The sequence below is a fragment of the Pygocentrus nattereri genome, chromosome 12, assembly GCF_015220715.1.
Source record: "Pygocentrus nattereri isolate fPygNat1 chromosome 12, fPygNat1.pri, whole genome shotgun sequence".
Lineage (NCBI taxonomy): Eukaryota > Metazoa > Chordata > Actinopteri > Characiformes > Serrasalmidae > Pygocentrus > Pygocentrus nattereri.
The window spans coordinates 8,801,698-8,818,629 of NC_051222.1; the positions used below are offsets into that span (position 1 = coordinate 8,801,698).

The window sequence follows — 16,932 nt, forward strand, 5'->3', positions numbered from 1 at the left end:
CATACCATTGAACAGCAGGAGGAGTAAAAATTCAGTCTTACCTGGGCTGTGCTGGCCTTCTGGTCCAGGAAGTGGCACCCTCCTGGTGGGCGTTGGAGGATCAGGCTTCTTGAGGGCGAGCGAAGGTTTGGGAGAAACTGGTGGCTTCAGCACTCTTCTGAAATCATCTGGCCGCAGTTCCCCTTCACTGCCTTCCCCAGCACAAGCTTCTGATACCGGCCTCCTGCGGGTGCTTTCGGGACCGTTCTCTGCGCCCTTCCTCTGTGGGGTCCCTAGCGCCTTCGGGCGGCGCCGTATTGTACTGGTCTCAGTGAGCTGGAACCTCTCACCGTCTGAGTCATGGGGTGGCCGGGGTCTTCTCAATGTTGCTGTGGCGTCCATTCGTGACCACTCCTCCTGAGGGAGGGAAGGGACACCTCCTTCCAGGTGACTTAGCATGGAGCGAGGGCGGGGCTCTGGTGCCTGCCGCATTGGTGCTTGTTTCTGCGGTGCGGCCTCCTCCACGATTCGTGTTGTCTCCAGGTTTGCTTGTGTGGTGTAAGAATGTGAAGTAGTGTCACCTTCTTGGGTGTTATTAAGCTGGGTGTCTGTGTAGCTAGTGACGGGGCCACTGATGGTGCGACGACGGGTCTGCATGTCTTCGTCTGAGCTCAGAGTGTCGCGGTTACGCCGCAGGAGGTCTGGACTTGCCTGAAGAACAGAGTAAATAAACAATGCATTCAATGTTTGTGTAATGCTGAGGCATCCTAACTACGGCATCTTACTAAGTCATGGCTATGACGTAATTATCTCATTCTCACACCCTACTAAGTCTTAATTATCTCATTATCATGCCTTGCTAGGTCATGGCTATGACTTAGCCATTTTAATTTTACACCATACAAAGTCATGGCTTTTACTTATCTCATTCTCACATGTTACTAAGTCATAGGAATTACTTTATTATCTCAATTTCATACACAGGTCATGGCTACAGTGTAATTATTACATTCTGGCACCTTACTAGGTCATTGTTATGACTTAATTATCTCATTCTTATGGATTGTGAAGTTGTGGCTACTACTTAATTATATCATTCTCAAGCCTTACAATATGGCTATTACTTATCTCATTCTCACACCTTATTAAGCCATGGCTATGACTTAATTATCTCATTCTTGCACTACTAAGCCATGGCTATGCCTTGATTATCCTATACTTCCACCTTACTAATCATGGCTATTACTCAATTATCTTACTAAGTCATGGCTACAGTTTAATTATCTCATTCTCACACCTTACTAAGCCATGGCTATGACCTGATTATCTCATTCTCACACCTTACTAAGCCATGGCTATGACCTGATTATCTCATTCTCACACCTTACTAAGTCATGGTTATGACTTAATTATCTCATTTTTTGGCTTATGAAGTCATGGCTACTATGTAATTATATAATTCTCGATCCTTACTAAGCGGCTATGATTCTCATGGCTATGAATCTCATTGTCATGCCTTAGGCTGGCTTTACACGGTTAAACTTTGCATGTTGTGAGTTGGAGAGTGAGTGACACACTTGTATTAAATTTAATATTATTTACTATTACTAATAAAATATATTAGTGACATTATACATTTCTGCAAACATCTACAATTGTATGCATACGTTTGCATATCTAATGTAATGTAATGTTTGCATGTCTTTAGTCAAAAACAAACTTAAGCTCGGCATTTTCTACAAATTTTAGTACAGAATTCATGCGTATTTGCAGGAATTTCATTTATTAAATTGTCCCATAGTTATCAGTTATTGTCCCATAACTTCTGCAGATGCCACATTTTATTATTTACTTTTTTCCCCAATACGTTAAATTCAGCAAGTAACCAGTAAGTGTGCAAATAATTGCGCAGATGTTCTCCAGAGGATCTGTTAACTTGGTTTTACTTAGAAAATCAACAAATTATTTAATGAGGGCCACATACATTTTGCATAGACGTATATATGTTGTATATCAAAGATAGTAGTTTATGTATAAATATAAAAAAATGTGCCAGGGGGTACCAGGTTTCCATTTTTGGTAATTACTAGCTCCAAGAAGCAAACTTCAGACCAAACCTCGACTACATTTGGTGTAAACTAATGTGAACTAATGCAAATAAGCAGCAGCATCATTCTGAGCTGGCGGTAATAGTCGGTCACCTGCAGGTAATTGTTGCCAGTTCCTTTGGTTCCACCTCCTAATTTGGACATTTCAAGCATGGCAGCAATGTCTCTCACACTGCCCCCAGATGAGGTCGATTCTGAGGCAATGCCACAGTCACTACGGCGGCGTTCCCTGTAGTTCACGCTAAGGAACGAATCACTATGTTGGCCTCGACCTGTTCCACTTTCGTTAGACATAGCCGCCTCGTCGGCCAGGTTGCCAGTGGAGATAGAGGAGCAGGAGCGCTTGGGTGGGGTGGGAGGGCGTGTCCTCCTGCGAGGGCGTGTGGTAGCAAAGGACTGGCTGCGGTTGACACCGCTGACATCAAGGGTGTCGGCGGGACCTTTACCGGAACTGCTTCGGTTAACACCACCTAGCGTGGCATATTTCACAGAACAATCAGGCAAAGGAAGCTCTTCTTTGACACGCTCTGGAACTTCGGTAACTACAGGCGTTCCACTGCGCATGATCCGCCTGGGCAAGGGTGGAGTCTGGTCCTCCTCATCCTCGGTGCCACCTTCAGGTGGAAGGCAGAGTAACGGCACGGCGCGACCATGACTATGCACCCGGGGAGAGTCGTTTGGCCCCCTTGGCCTGCTTTGCGTTCTCATGGGTGAGCCAGGAGTATGCGTGGGAGAGTTTGTGTGAGTGGAGGAGGTTTTGCCTTTAGTGGGCGTATGTGGCGGGGTGTGGGTGGGGCTATCGTATGACCCAGGTTTCTTGAGTGGAGGAGGGGCATTTGCTCTCTGTATGCCCCGCCCTTGCGCGGTGTGCCGGGGAGACCCACGCCCCTCCGATCCCTTACGTGTCCTTGGAGCAGGGGTGGATTTGACCTCCGACACGTTACTGATCACATCTGCAGCTGCTGGTTGTTTTGTATCTGTGCTTTCTTCAGACTGGCTGTCTTTGCCAGGAGTTCCTTCCTCTTTTGGAGGTTCACCAAGCCTGTTAACAGCCAACATTAACTTCTTCTGATGTCCTGCAGTGCAAAGGATGTAAACAGAGAAGGGAGTTTTACAAATTAGTGGACAGTTTTGTTGCTGGAGGGCATCCTACAATATCAGCACTCTTAAAGCTATGGTTTGGCCAAAAATCTAGACAAATTACTCTCTTCCCCCAGATTAAGCTGATCAGCCAAGACATGTTTGGTTTACTTCTATAAATTGACACTGGGCCTACTACAAGGCTGATTTAGCTAACAAGTAACAGAAGCTTATAGCCACTAGGTTAGTATTGTGCAAGCTGCTTGCCTACAGTTGTGTGAAATTGTTAAGTAACCTCATATAAACTTGCTTATGTGGTTTCTGAAGGCAAAACTCAGACTCAGTATTTACTACTGTTTTTAGCCAACAACGTTGTTCATTTATATTGTTAATAATATACACTATATGTCTAAACATTTGTAGGGACATATTGATTCAGCACTTCTTCAGAAAAATCAAGTGTATTAATGGAGATTTGTCCTCTCTTTACTGTAGTAACAACCTCTACTCTTCTCAGAAGCCTTTACACTAGATGTTGGAACATTGTTGTGAGGATTTGATTCCATTCAGCTACAAGAGCATTAGTGAGGTCAGGTACTGACGTTGGATGTTTAGTTCTGGATCAGTCCAACTCATCCCAAAGGTATTGGACGGAGCTCCATCAGTCAAGAGAACATAGTTCTATTGCTGCACTGCTCTACAGACCAATCCTGGGGGGCCTTCTATCCCTCTAACTGATGCTTAGCATTGGGTATGATGACTCATGTATGGCTACTCTAGAGCATTCCATTCGATTAGCAATGCTTTTCTATGGAGATTGAACACGTTACATGTGCAACTGAAGCTGAAGTCACTCCTTAGAGGGGCTTTCTGAACACTTTTACACTGTAAAAAATGAGAGGTCAGCTCAACTCAACATGATATAGTAACTGATTACCTGGCTTTTCTTGAGTTGACTCAAGTTGAGGACGCACAACTCAAATATCTCAGTTGAGTCAAAAGTTCTCTTAATGCTTTTAGTACTGCATCTCAGTTATGTAAATAAAATGAACTTGTTTTTTTATACTCAACTTCCCCAACAGCCAAGACTCTGTCCCTCACACCATCCTGCGAGACACTGAGACACTCACGGATGGCTATGGCATCACTGGGGCTCAAACTCTCAACCTCCTGTTGGGTAGACAGCTCAGTCCACTGCACCACTCAGGAACACATGAAGCAATTCAGATTTTGTATCTACAAATATTTAATACACTGGAGAAAATATTTGTTCTCTTCACTTTGAAGTGTGGCATCATCTAATTTTTTACAGTGTAGACATATAGTGAGCAAAAGCTTCCATTACTTGTTTGCTCTACTCACCTCGTAGCTCCAGTATAAAACTAAAACAAAAACAAAATGTCCTACGTTAAACATATCTTGGTTAATTTATTTCATTTGGGGTACTTCTTTGGCCAAACCATTGCTTTAAATGTTTACTCTAGTGATTGGGTTCAAGTTCTATACCCAGTTTGGTGATTCCAATCTCCTGTAAGTCCTCCAGGGTGATGTCACTGACAAAGTCCATGTTGTCATAGCCATTCTGAACAAGTGTCTGATAGTACTGACTCAGTCCAATCAGAGACAACCACTCAGCCAGACTGGTCTACAAGGACAAGAAGAGCATGATTGGTTAGCATTGCTTATGATGGTGGTGTATAGGTTTTTCCACACAATTTGTTGATAAATATATCCACACAATGCCAGGAACACATGAAAATTCAGATACTGTGGGGATATTCTGAAGAACACATGCATTTTTACACAAAATGGTGCACAGTAAATTAAAACATTTACTTTTAAGGTACCAAATTAAGGTCTAGATGTAGCATGGATGCACATTTCTTACAGGTTTCTCTTTAGGTATCCAATCAGGGATGTTCAATTTGATGATTTCTGATAACATCTTCTTCCTGTGTCCAGGTTTTGTCACCCCAATTGCTGTGAGGTCCTGTAAACACAAACAACTCAAACCTCAATTGATTGTCATCATATATTGTCACATTAAAACCTTACATCCGAGACACTTGAGGCAGTGTTCGTAAGGTTACATGACACCTACACAAGTCCTTCACAACAGCTGATATAGACCTACATACACACTTGTATGCACTTTTTCCAAAGGTGTCAGTCATCATAAAGGTTGAATTTGCCAACTTAGATGTCAAGATGACATAGCATCCATTTCAATTGCCTTTTTCTTCTGACGTTAGGTTGTGTCATTCCACCTTCAGGGGTAAAATGACATAGCTCAGTGTAGCTCACAGTGACGTAATACTGATAATATGACACAGCTTGCCAAATCTGGCTGGTTTGCTCCAGTGTTCAGCTTCTCTACTCCCCTCGGTCAGTTTGTGTGGTCTACCGCTTGTAGATAATAGATGCTTACATTTCATACTAACAACACTTACAGCTGAAACCCCTGAGCTCAATGCTTAGGATAGGTGTCCACATAATTTTGGCCATATATTGTATGTCATTTCATCCAAACAAATTTCTGACACAATCTAACCTGAAAAAAATCCATGTCTGCTATTGTGCCATGTCAACTTGAAATACAAATTTAATTACAGAAGGTGTCTACTGGAATAAGCCTGTATAAATGTTTATGTAGGTTTATGTCTGTTGTGACAAGATAATGTATGTGACGTAGTTTTATAAACACAGTGACTTGTTTTTTTAAAGAAAGGAATAAACATTAATGCAAATCATTACTCCAAACAATTTTGGGTCATTTCTACTGGATCATTCATCCCAAATTGATTACACAACGTAAAGAATGACTGTTTTCAAATGTGTGTTATGCATGTGTATAGAGGTGCGTAATACCTCTGGAGTCATCCGACTGATGGTTTGTAGGTCATATCCGGCAGTCAGGAAGTTAGTTGTGTAAAACTGCAGCTGAGCACTTGTAAGCCATTCAGCGACTGCCTCTGAGCTCTGCAAGAGACACAGCAATTCAGAGTTGTTCTTCTCAGGACTGTGGACTGGAGCACCAGTCAGAGGCACAAGTATAAAATGCAGTAGCACATATGGCCACTAGATGGCAGCATGTCCACATTGAAATGACAGGCAGTTGATCCATGAATATCAGAAGAGTTGCAAACATGATCCTAGGCTAGGGAGTAGGAGGTCAGTGCGTTAAAATAGAGATGGCTTAGTTATCATTTTTCTTTCCTGATATATCAATACTAATACTGAAACTTTGAGTACTGGCTGATATCTATTCAATATTTCTTCTTTAAAACCTACTTTAATGAAACCACATCCATTCGGAAACCGTGTACTGGTTAGATTTGATCTGATCCTTCAGACCTGAGAAATTGGGGGCTATCTTGCATGGGCTTCCCCCTTACATTGTTCTATAATTCGTGTTTTTATGGGGAATTTACCTTCGACAGTACTAAAAACTGTATACATACAGCGTACGTACATATCTGATTTGTATTTGTATTTGGTCCTCTGGGTCCCTAAGTGTTTGCCAACCTTTGACAATACTAAAAACTAAGCTATAATAGCAAACTACTTAACATTGGCATGGCTGATTGAATGGTTAGTTTATTGCTTGCTGGTTTAGCTTTTGCTTGGTTGTTAGCCTTTTCTCAGTAAGTTTCTCCAACACAAACAGTAACAAAAAAAAAAAAAAAAAGACCGTAGGGTAGCAGTTTCGTTAAACATTCGTGGCCTAACAAACCACACCTGCTTCATATTTGGTGAGGAGATGGGTTACGCTAGTGCTATCCAAGGTTAGGACCCAGTTTACACAGAAAAATGACAACTTTGGCATAATACTAGTCATTTAGTGAGCGCTGAAAAGTTATTGACAGGACACACTTTGGACATGTGTGCAAGCAAGAGCAAGATTAACCTACTTAGAAAGAAAAAAAAGAAGATTTAGATTCCCCGGAGCTTTTAAAGTAGGCTACACACTCTATACAGCTAACTACATCACATCACACAGTGTGAATGTATTTCTGTGCTATTTCAGGATAGATTTGTTACAGGATTGGGTCAGATTCATTCTTTTTTTACCCTCAGATATCCGATCATTCTGATACCTGGTATCTCTAAGCTAAAGTAAATAAAAAAATGTATCCTTGCTTGAGAAACAAACATTTTCAAGGGTTAATAAAAGAGATCCTTAAAAACAAAGGCGGCCAAAAGTGTTCTTTGAAAAGATGACAGAGTAATGTGTTAGAGTGTGCCTCATTTCAGGTAATAGGAGGGCTACTTTGAAGCTGGGTTTTGGGGCCTTTTTCATTTCTTTCTTTACTTTTGTCTCATTTGTTTCATCGGATTCTTTTGGACATGTGTAGAAATCTGAAGTTTTAGGTCAAATTTATGCAGAAATACAGAAAATTCTATAGGGTTCACAAACTTTCAAGTGCCAATGTAGATCGGCAGAAGCACCCTCTTGTTTATCATTATGCATTTTAGATCTGTAGTTTGTAATCCAGTTTTTTTTTTCCATTTATAGGCTCTATAAGATCCAATTGAAATTGGTCCACCCAGTGGTGAAGTTGTACTATGACGGATTTCAGGGATGAAAACATCATCATTTTCATTGTTAGAATGCACTAGGCTTACATTTCAGAGACCTGTGTTTATGTTCACTCAAAGGTCTTCTGAGGGCCTCTAGTGGCCTGCAGGCTGTACAACCAGGAATATTTCCACAGACGACCTACCCTTGAGACCCATTTCAATACATTTTTAACATCCCCTCCCCGACTTCGACTTACATCATTCAAGCAACCACTAGCACCTCAAGGAGAGGAAGGGAAGAGTGCATTTTCAATCAGAATGCACTTGCCCTCAGCTAGGTTAGCTTCAGTGAGCTATATGGCTAGTCATGCAAACTTTATAAGGCAAAATGAGGTGTGCGTACAACTGCAAGCTTTACTTTAAAACTGTAGTGTAATGCCTTTTTTGTGTTGTTGCTGGCTGTGTAGTCTTTAGCATAGTTAGCACAGTGCAAAAGTTCCCATATGAAAAAAAAAATCCAAATTATTTATCAAATATATTCTTGCAATGTGTGAAAATGGGCAAAAATATTTGTCAAATATATTTTTAAATGTATTTTTTGTGTTTCATATTTATTTTTAAACGGTATGTAGTTTTGCTTAAAAAAGGTTACAGATGGAACTAAAGTTACATAAACTGAATGAAGGGTACTGCATTAATCTTTGTATGTAGGCACAAAATATATTTCAAATAAACAAGTTATCAAATCATAACTGCATTTTCACAGAGTATCACTACCTACAATGCTTTGTTTTTGCCATATTAAAAGTTAATTTGCTAAAATTTAGATACTGGAATACATTTAGATACTGGAATATTGGAAATTTAGATACTGGAATACATTTAGATACTGGAATATTGGAAATTTTGATACTGGAATACATTTAGATACTGGAATACCGGAATATATGGCAAATATTTAGAAATATATTTTAGTGCTTGGCATTTTAGCATGGATTGCAAAGTATTTGAAATATATAAAAAATATTTCCATACAATTTCCCTATGGATTGTATCAGCATCATGTATAATAGAAAGAGTAGTTTGCTACATTAAACCCAGCAAACTAAATGTTATGGTTTTGAAATATTAAGCATTGTAAAAAAGTGCACTGCTGTGGTTTATATACAGCTTTTTCCAGCATTTTTGCAGGTTTGAGATGGATAGTGCATCAGCTCACAATGATTTTCGAGCAAGTTCTTCAGCCAAAGTTGACATTTACATTCACTCAACTCCTCACCCCTCTGAGGGCTCATTAAACGCACCTCACCCGAGCTAATAGACCAATGAAGCAGCCCTTAAAATCATTTGGGAATCCTTTGAGGAGAAATGGTGAGTCAAATTTGACGAGGTTTTGTTAAAATATTATTGGAATGGGTGGAGTGTTTCTTTTCAACTCTATTCACTGCTCTAATGGCTACTTATCCAGCCCAATATGAGTTGTATCACTTGTACTGGGGAAGGAAATATGTGAAACAGTGGGTTCCCCAGCCTGGAGGTGACAATCACCCTAAAACAGATTTGTGTAAATAACACTTGAGTATGATGGACCTTTCTCAAGTCTCCTTAATGTAAAGGATTTCTACAAATTAAAGGTTTCACTGAGAACTTTTCATTCAAGAACCTTTTAGGAACCTTTGTAGATACACAGATAGAAACACCTGCCTTGCTCTCTGCTGAAGTGCTGTCCTTCCTTTGCAGTAAAGGATCCACAAATGGTTTCTTTTTCTCTGAACGGGGGCCACCAGGCGCACTCTGGGTAAGCTGTGAGGAAGCTGTCATACATGATAAAATGTCAGGAAAAGATCTGGGACTAAATATGATATTATGTTGTTTATGACACATTGGTAAAGTTCATCAACATTAAATCCAGGTGTTGTAACTATGCCAGTCATTATATCTGGAGATATACAGTAGTACACAAAAGTTTGAATGGTCAAATATTTTGTTTTGCTGATTTTCTGAGAGAAAATAAGTTTACATATCCTCTACAGGGAGCAATAGAGCTTTTTGTCAAAATTTTGTGAAAATTCAATGAAAAACTTTAAAATGATAAAGATAAAATGTACCAGCCATGTAATTGGACATTAACATGTGCAGCATGTTCTCTGCAGAGGACGTGGAAAAGGTGCCCAAACCTTTTCATACACCTGTAAGTACTGGACTTGGAATTTGACAATAGTCTCTTTGGAATGTCAGCCTTCATCTCAAAATTCTTAAATTTCAGATGGAAGCACAAAATTTTATTGCAAAGGAAATTGTTTATTTTTCATACAGTGGAAAAAGATTTCTTTCAAAGGTGTTTACAAGAAGCTGTGGGGCCAAATTATGGAATGCAGATTTTAAAAAGAGCCCAGTTAGGCCAATAGACTACAGGTACTACAGGTTGAATATCACCCAACCCTGACAATACAGTGGTAAAATGTTGTAGTCACTAAAGACAAGAGTAGTTCATTGGCTATGTATATGGTAGATAAAAGTTAGATAGATATGGTATATGGTAGATTAGTTAGATAGCCAATTCATGGCTTTCTATGTTGATCTGTATGAATATCATAGTTGACTTGCAGTACCTGGGCTATGGTCCACAGAACGGGACTGCTCCAGAAGATGCTCTTTTGCTTTGGCTGACTGAGACAACACTGTGGCCAACAACTGAAATGCACACAAACACATACACATGTCAAATTGGAGTGTATTTGAAGGCGGCAGCATTATGTAGAGTTTGTATTAGGGTGACAGGCAAAAACTACAATCTACATAATTTCTACTGACCCCAAATGTCCAAAGCCCAAACCACAAAATTATCTGAAATTTGGTTTTCTGCTTCACTTGCATTTATTGTTTTCTCCATTTCTATGGCTTTTTCCCTTCAGGCAGTATAGAAAAGCACAGTTTATATACAAGAGGTTGCTCTCCACCTTGGTTGAGTACCTGCGTCAGTTTCTCATCTCCTAACAGTATTGTTACAGTAGGCGGATCTTGAAGCTGTTTAGTTGGGCATGTAATTTCTCACGCAGGTCTAATGTTACCAGTTAAAACAAACAATAGCAAAAAAGAGGAGTTTCAAAATTTGATTCACCATTTACTTGCCCTTTGGTTGGGACAGCAATTCTGGTTGGCAAGTATGTTATTTTAAAAGGGGTCAACTGACTCCAGCGAGACCACAGGACAATTGTGTTTGACCAGTTAGTGGTTTGCACTGTTACTAGCTTACGGTCCAGCTTAATATGCTTGGTACCCCAGCAAGAAGGGTAACCAAACTCAGCATAGGTACTGTACAGTTTACTTAGCAGTAGAAATGAGGACAAAATCCATAATCAATGATCCCTAACTATACCTCACCCAATAGAAAAATGCCAATAGTAACCATACAAGCAAGTCTAATCTAGATGACTGTGTTCACCTGAAATCTTTATGTATCTATGTCTCACCTTCACCCCTTCCGCCTGTGCGTGTAGTCCTGGTACATTGAGGCCATGTGTGTTTACCCCTGGCGAATGTGTAGGAGTGGTTGGCACAGGCACAGGTGAGTTGGTGAGGTGAGCATTCGCATTGTCCACTGGACCACTGATGGACGAACGGCCACTGGTCAGGCTGCCTGTACTGCCCATGCTGCCGCCACTGCCGCCACCTTGTAAATAAAAAAAAGCAAACAAATAAACAAACTGGGGAAGCGTTTTGGGTCCTGTGTATGTTTGTAAGAGGGAAAAGGAAAATTATTTACCAGCAAGAGGTTTCCTTAGTACCCAAATCTCCTCATTTGCACTGCTTTGCTGACCACTCAGAGTTGGAGAGCCATGGGGGCTTGACACGGACCCTCTGGAACCTGAAACACACACATAGATATACACACAAACTCATAAGGCATCATGTCAGCAGTCTGCTGGTAAAAGATACACATTCAGGGAGCAGATAGCAGGGGATTGTCTGGGGTGGTTCAAATGGACCAAGTGTAGAACCAGAGATTTGGGAACATTTCACACTGATGAAAGTGCAATTCTCACCCAATTTCAGAGTAATATTATTAATGTCCAGAGTGCAAAGTAATGTCCTGCTTGAGTACTCAATGGGAACCCATAAAGGAACCAGTGTTACACATCATACACCAATCAGGCATAACATTAGGAGCACCTCCTTGTTTCTACACTCATTGTCCAGTTTATCAGCTCCACTTACTGTATAGCTGCACTTTGTAGTTCTACAGTTACAGACTGTAGTCCATCTGTTTCTCTGATACTCTGTTAGCCCCCTTTTACCCTGTTCTTCAGTGGTCAGGACCCCCATGGACCCTCACAGAGCAGGTACTATTTGGGTGGCGGATCATTCTCAGCACTGCAGTAACACTGACATGGTGGTGGTGTATTAGTGTGTGTTGCGCTTGTCTGAGTAGATCAGACACAGTAATGCTGCTGGAGTTTTTAAACACTGTGTCCACTCACTGTCCACTCTATTAGACACTCCTACCTTGTCGGTCCACCTTGTAGATGTAAAGTCAGAGACGACAGCTCATCTGCTGCTGCACAGTTTGTGTTGGTCATCCTCTAGTCCTTCATCAGTGGTCACAGGACGCTGCCCACAGGACGCTGTTGGCTGGGTATTTTTGATTGGTGGACTATTCTCAGTCCAGCAGTGACAGATGTTTAAAAACTCCACTTGCACCAGAACAACTGACACTAACACACTAACACCAGTAAAGTCCTAGACATTATATTTAGTTGTTGTGGCTTTTGTATACTATTCTGTGAAATTCGTGTTTTATGATGCTGAAACATGAACAATTTGGCCTCAGTGGCCCTTTGACTGGAAATAAATGGTGGTCTCTGACTTTTACACAGGACTATATCTTAACAGCACTGACTTAAGAACATGCTTTACACCTAGCACCTTCATGAAGCAGCTAAAAGTTGCTCATAAGAGAAATGAATTAGTAGTTCAGCATATAAGTAATATTTACAAGGGGGAACACAGAATAATATGACTTTTCACAATTTTACAAAGGTCAATGCATACTTATTGTAAAAGTTTTTTTTACAATAATCTGGGTCACTTCTAGCGATACAAATGTTACCCTAACTTCATCCTAAATATAACTCATAGCAGTTATTGGAGGCACACACTGGCCAACATAATGAGAAAGTAGGTTATCATGGGATTATGGTTCTAATAAAATTTTCTTCAGTCCTCTGCCAGCGTTTCATTGTCCACCTTCAAATTGGAGCTTCTTTACATAATCATATTTTGCTACATTAGGTGAGAATTTTACTTATTGTTAGCCATGTTAGCAAGATAACAGGCATATGAAATTGATCTCATAAAATCAAGCTCAAAAATCTACCTATCTTATTATTTTTTGCTAAATGAGGACCTGCCACTATTATAAACATATTGGCATAAATTTGGCATACATGTATTTTGCTACATATTAGGAATTTCCTTTATTATTAGCCATGTTAGCAGAACAACAGTCATAATAAATTGGCTTTATAAAGTCTACCTCATAAAACTGTTCCATGCTTATTTTTGGAGTAACAAAATGGGGACTTGCCATTTGATTTTTACTGTTCCTGTCAAATCCACAAGCAAAGCTCTCCACTACCATAAGAATGTATGGAATGTATGAACAGCTAATGCTGTGCAACTTAGCAAGTTTCAAATAATCAGTAAGAATATGTAAAAATTTTGAGAAAGTGTCCAGAAATATGATTCTAACATGACTAAAAGGCTGTATAGTGTCAAGAATCAGGATCAAATAAAATGAACACGATCAAGTAAAGTTAATATCCTGAATATCATGCCTTGTTTTTCAAATGTGGCGAGGAAATCTTAAGTTGACAAAAAGGCTGTATACATTACATACAATTATAGTTCATTATTTATAATGTTCTAAATTTTTGGCATTACAGCATCTATAAATAAAAAACACCTTATAGTATTTATAAATAAGTATATTTGGTATCTAGTTTTTTTAATAATCAGCATTTTGTTGCTTTTGTACATAAAATAGCAACAATTATTAATATGCAAATGATTTCAGACCTAAACGGTAGAGAATACTGTCCCTGTTGATGTAAAGAAATTTTAGTCCAAGCTTTTTTAGAACATTTTTTGTCCATTCATCAGTAAATTTTCACACAATAGGAAGGGCAGCTGCTGTGCCCAAATGTAGAAAAATCCAACTGGAAAAAAAGTAAGCTACTTTTATTTTGAATGGTGACAACATGCAAGAATGAGTGAAGAAATAATTGTCATTATAATTTAAATAAGTTCACATTGCCCTTATATATTCATAATGGAATTGACATTTGTATTTAATATAATTCAAACCAAACCAAACCATAGTTCAAACCAAACCCTTGGGTTTTGCTCATAATGGAGACAGAGTACAACTGGCATTTTAAAGCCACTGTCTTTGACAGTAAAATGCATTAGACAAAATAAAGCTGATGTAAACAATGTACAAAATCAATGTCTGACTTTAAAACAAAGAAACCCTATCTGTCCATCCTGACAGCTCCAACAATATGTGTAATAGGTGCTTACAAAAGCACTGATTTCTGAGGATAAAACACCAATGAAAGTAATATTACTTTGCAGCAGGACTTTTGGAGAAGCTGTGAGTGTATTTAGCTCTTTATCATCTTCTTTCAGACATATATTCTTAATATAACTCCTATGTTGCACCAGGTAAAATAATAGCTTGTTTTATTATACTTTTTCATTTGCAAAATAATGATATGAGTATTGGTTACAAGGTCTCAACCATCAACCTCAAAAGACATCCAGCTCACCGTTTCAGGGTAAATATCTTCAAACTTTTTTTATGAAGTCTGTCATCTTTTAATATTATCACAACTATCCATGTGAAAAGGTCAATATTGGCGCTAAGAGGCAAAAGTTTGAGCAAGTGAAAATAAGTTAACACAGAAAGTAAAAAATAAAATGCATAAATGCATAACTTTTTGTGCCCCATTTCTTATTTTATTTTGTTTTCCAATATATTAAATTCAGCAAATAAACTTTTTTTCAGAAGTATGTTCCTTGTAGAGTCTTATTTTTAAAATTTATTTTCACTTCAAGAAATCGACAAAGCGTCATTTCACAGAGTGCTGAAACTTTTGCATATGACTGTTTTTCCTAGTATTCATAGTCTCATGGGAACAGAGATGATCTTGTCACAAAAATATATCTGTGGACAACTTGTTAAACTTTGTTTGCAGGACTGTGGCAAAATCCAATACTAAAGAAGGGTACCCCCCCCCCCCTTTGTTTTTTTAAACCCACCCCCAAATTCCTCAGGCCCATTGTCTTTTCATGTTTGGATTGTAGTTGTTAAGCTCAAATAAACATCTGACATAGCTGCACTTTCTTTCGACATCACATTTATTCAGGCTGTATCGTCACTACATACAGCTACTGTTGCTATACTAGCTAGGAAGTTGCTATCCTTTGCTTTTGTAGTGAAAACTCAAAGTATACAAATAGCCATTGTCTGTTTATTTTGATGGACCACCGTGACAGAACTGATGTCTTACTTCACGCATTTTTACCTCTGGCAGTTTATCCAGGACATATGTGGTCATTTTATACCATAATCTAAATGATGTAAGTGGTGGAGAATGAAGATTAAGCTTTACTACAGTGGCCAAAATATGAAATATGTACCTGCTGTCCACTTCATTAGAAACTCATCTCTTGCTGGTGTACAGTACATGCATATGAAGTACAGCCCAAATGTTGATGCAAACTTGTGCCATCCTCATGCCCTTCATCAGTGGTCAATTTCAGATCACAGAGTCACTCTTGGCTGGATATTTTGCGTATTGGACAACTCTTAACCTAGTAGTGACACTGAAGTCTATGAGGACTCAAGCAACACTACTGTTTCTGATACAATCATACTTACATGACACACCATCCTGCCACCACCATGTCAACATCAATGCTTTACTGAGAATGGAAAAATAACTCACACAAGCATTGACTGCTGTAGAGATGGCTATGGTAACAGCAAACAAATAAGCATTAACATAGTAGCCCCTATAACCAAAGTCATTAAGCAATTAAATTAAAACAACATGGTGCGAGAAATGAGTTAAGGAACTGGAAAAAGAGCAGTGGCCGGTGAGAGTGAGCTACAGAGGAGTGGATTGAAGTGTTAGAAATGAAAGGTCAGATTCACTCTCATGGACTGGGGCAGTTGTAGGCGATACATAACAGGGGTGACCCGGTCAACATCTTGAAGGGCTCATGTATCAGGCAGCTAGGCTTCTCAACTTAAGTTACAAGGGGAGATCTTTGGCAGGCAGCTAGATGTTGCCCAGGCTAGAAGGAAGGACCTTGATGCGAGCAACAGTTTTCATTCCGTTCTCGAGTAAAGGAAGCCACCAGCAAGGTGGTCTTGGCCCTTGTTCAGGTGGACCAGAAGTGGAGCTGCTAGAACCCTGGCACTATGTATGTATTCTTCCCATAACATGTGTTCTGCCCATAAAGTGGGGTAAGAAGAGCAAAAATGCACTAACTCTCTATTTGTCTGGTTTTTGGACTGCAGGTGAAACCCCAAAGGCAGGTTCACTGAGGCCCTCAAGAGTTGGCACATTGCCGTCCAGAAAGAGCTGGTGAACCGAAGTCCTAATCAGAGACTAAATCCTGGCTTGCTGAAGATCTAAGTAGTCAGGAGCCTTGTTAAACAGTACGTGGACTTTCATTTTTACTTTTTAGTAATCAGATTTGTTTCCTGCAACTTGTGCCAGACTCTGAAGGGGTTTCACATACTTTCTTTGGATTCTGTACAAATTCTGTGGAATCCAATGAATCCTGACCACATGCAGCAGGAGCAGCTCTGCAGTTTGCTTGGCTGCCAGGAGTCCCAGCAGGAGTATGAACCTGCAGTCTTTAGAAACATGGTCAACCACTGCCAGGCACACCATTTTACCCTGCAAGTCTGGCAGGCCTATTACAAAGCTGAGGGAGAGCTGTGACCACCTATCGGAGGAGACAGGAAGTGAGTAAAGTAAACCTGCCAATCACATCCTAGGCTCTTTTTCTGGATGCATACTGAGCATGCTAAGCATACATCCCTGTCAATAATGGGCCACCAGAAGTGCTGTTGAAGGAATTACAGGGTTCTGTTGACACCAGGATAGATGGTCAAGGAGGAGGCATGCCCCCATAGCAAGTCTCTGGCTTCAAAGGAGACATTAAG

At 39.8% G+C, this 16,932-nt stretch overlaps 1 protein-coding gene across 2 annotated transcripts in view; it reads right to left on the reverse strand.

Moving 5' to 3' along the window:
* The window catches only part of si:dkeyp-9d4.3 (caskin-1), an 84,448-nt gene that overhangs the window by 4,704 nt on the left and 62,812 nt on the right, over nucleotides 1-16,932 (reverse strand). For both annotated transcript variants that reach the window (XM_017721008.2, XM_017721009.2), the window contains 9 exons: nucleotides 11,455-11,556; nucleotides 11,162-11,361; nucleotides 10,301-10,382; nucleotides 9,393-9,502; nucleotides 6,036-6,146; nucleotides 5,056-5,157; nucleotides 4,674-4,812; nucleotides 2,181-3,163; nucleotides 42-690 (listed from right to left, as the gene is read on the reverse strand). In XM_017721008.2, coding sequence (XP_017576497.1) covers nucleotides 42-690; nucleotides 2,181-3,163; nucleotides 4,674-4,812; nucleotides 5,056-5,157; nucleotides 6,036-6,146; nucleotides 9,393-9,502; nucleotides 10,301-10,382; nucleotides 11,162-11,361; nucleotides 11,455-11,556 — 2,478 coding nt within the window. The remainder of the gene's footprint in view (nucleotides 1-41; nucleotides 691-2,180; nucleotides 3,164-4,673; nucleotides 4,813-5,055; nucleotides 5,158-6,035; nucleotides 6,147-9,392; nucleotides 9,503-10,300; nucleotides 10,383-11,161; nucleotides 11,362-11,454; nucleotides 11,557-16,932) is intronic.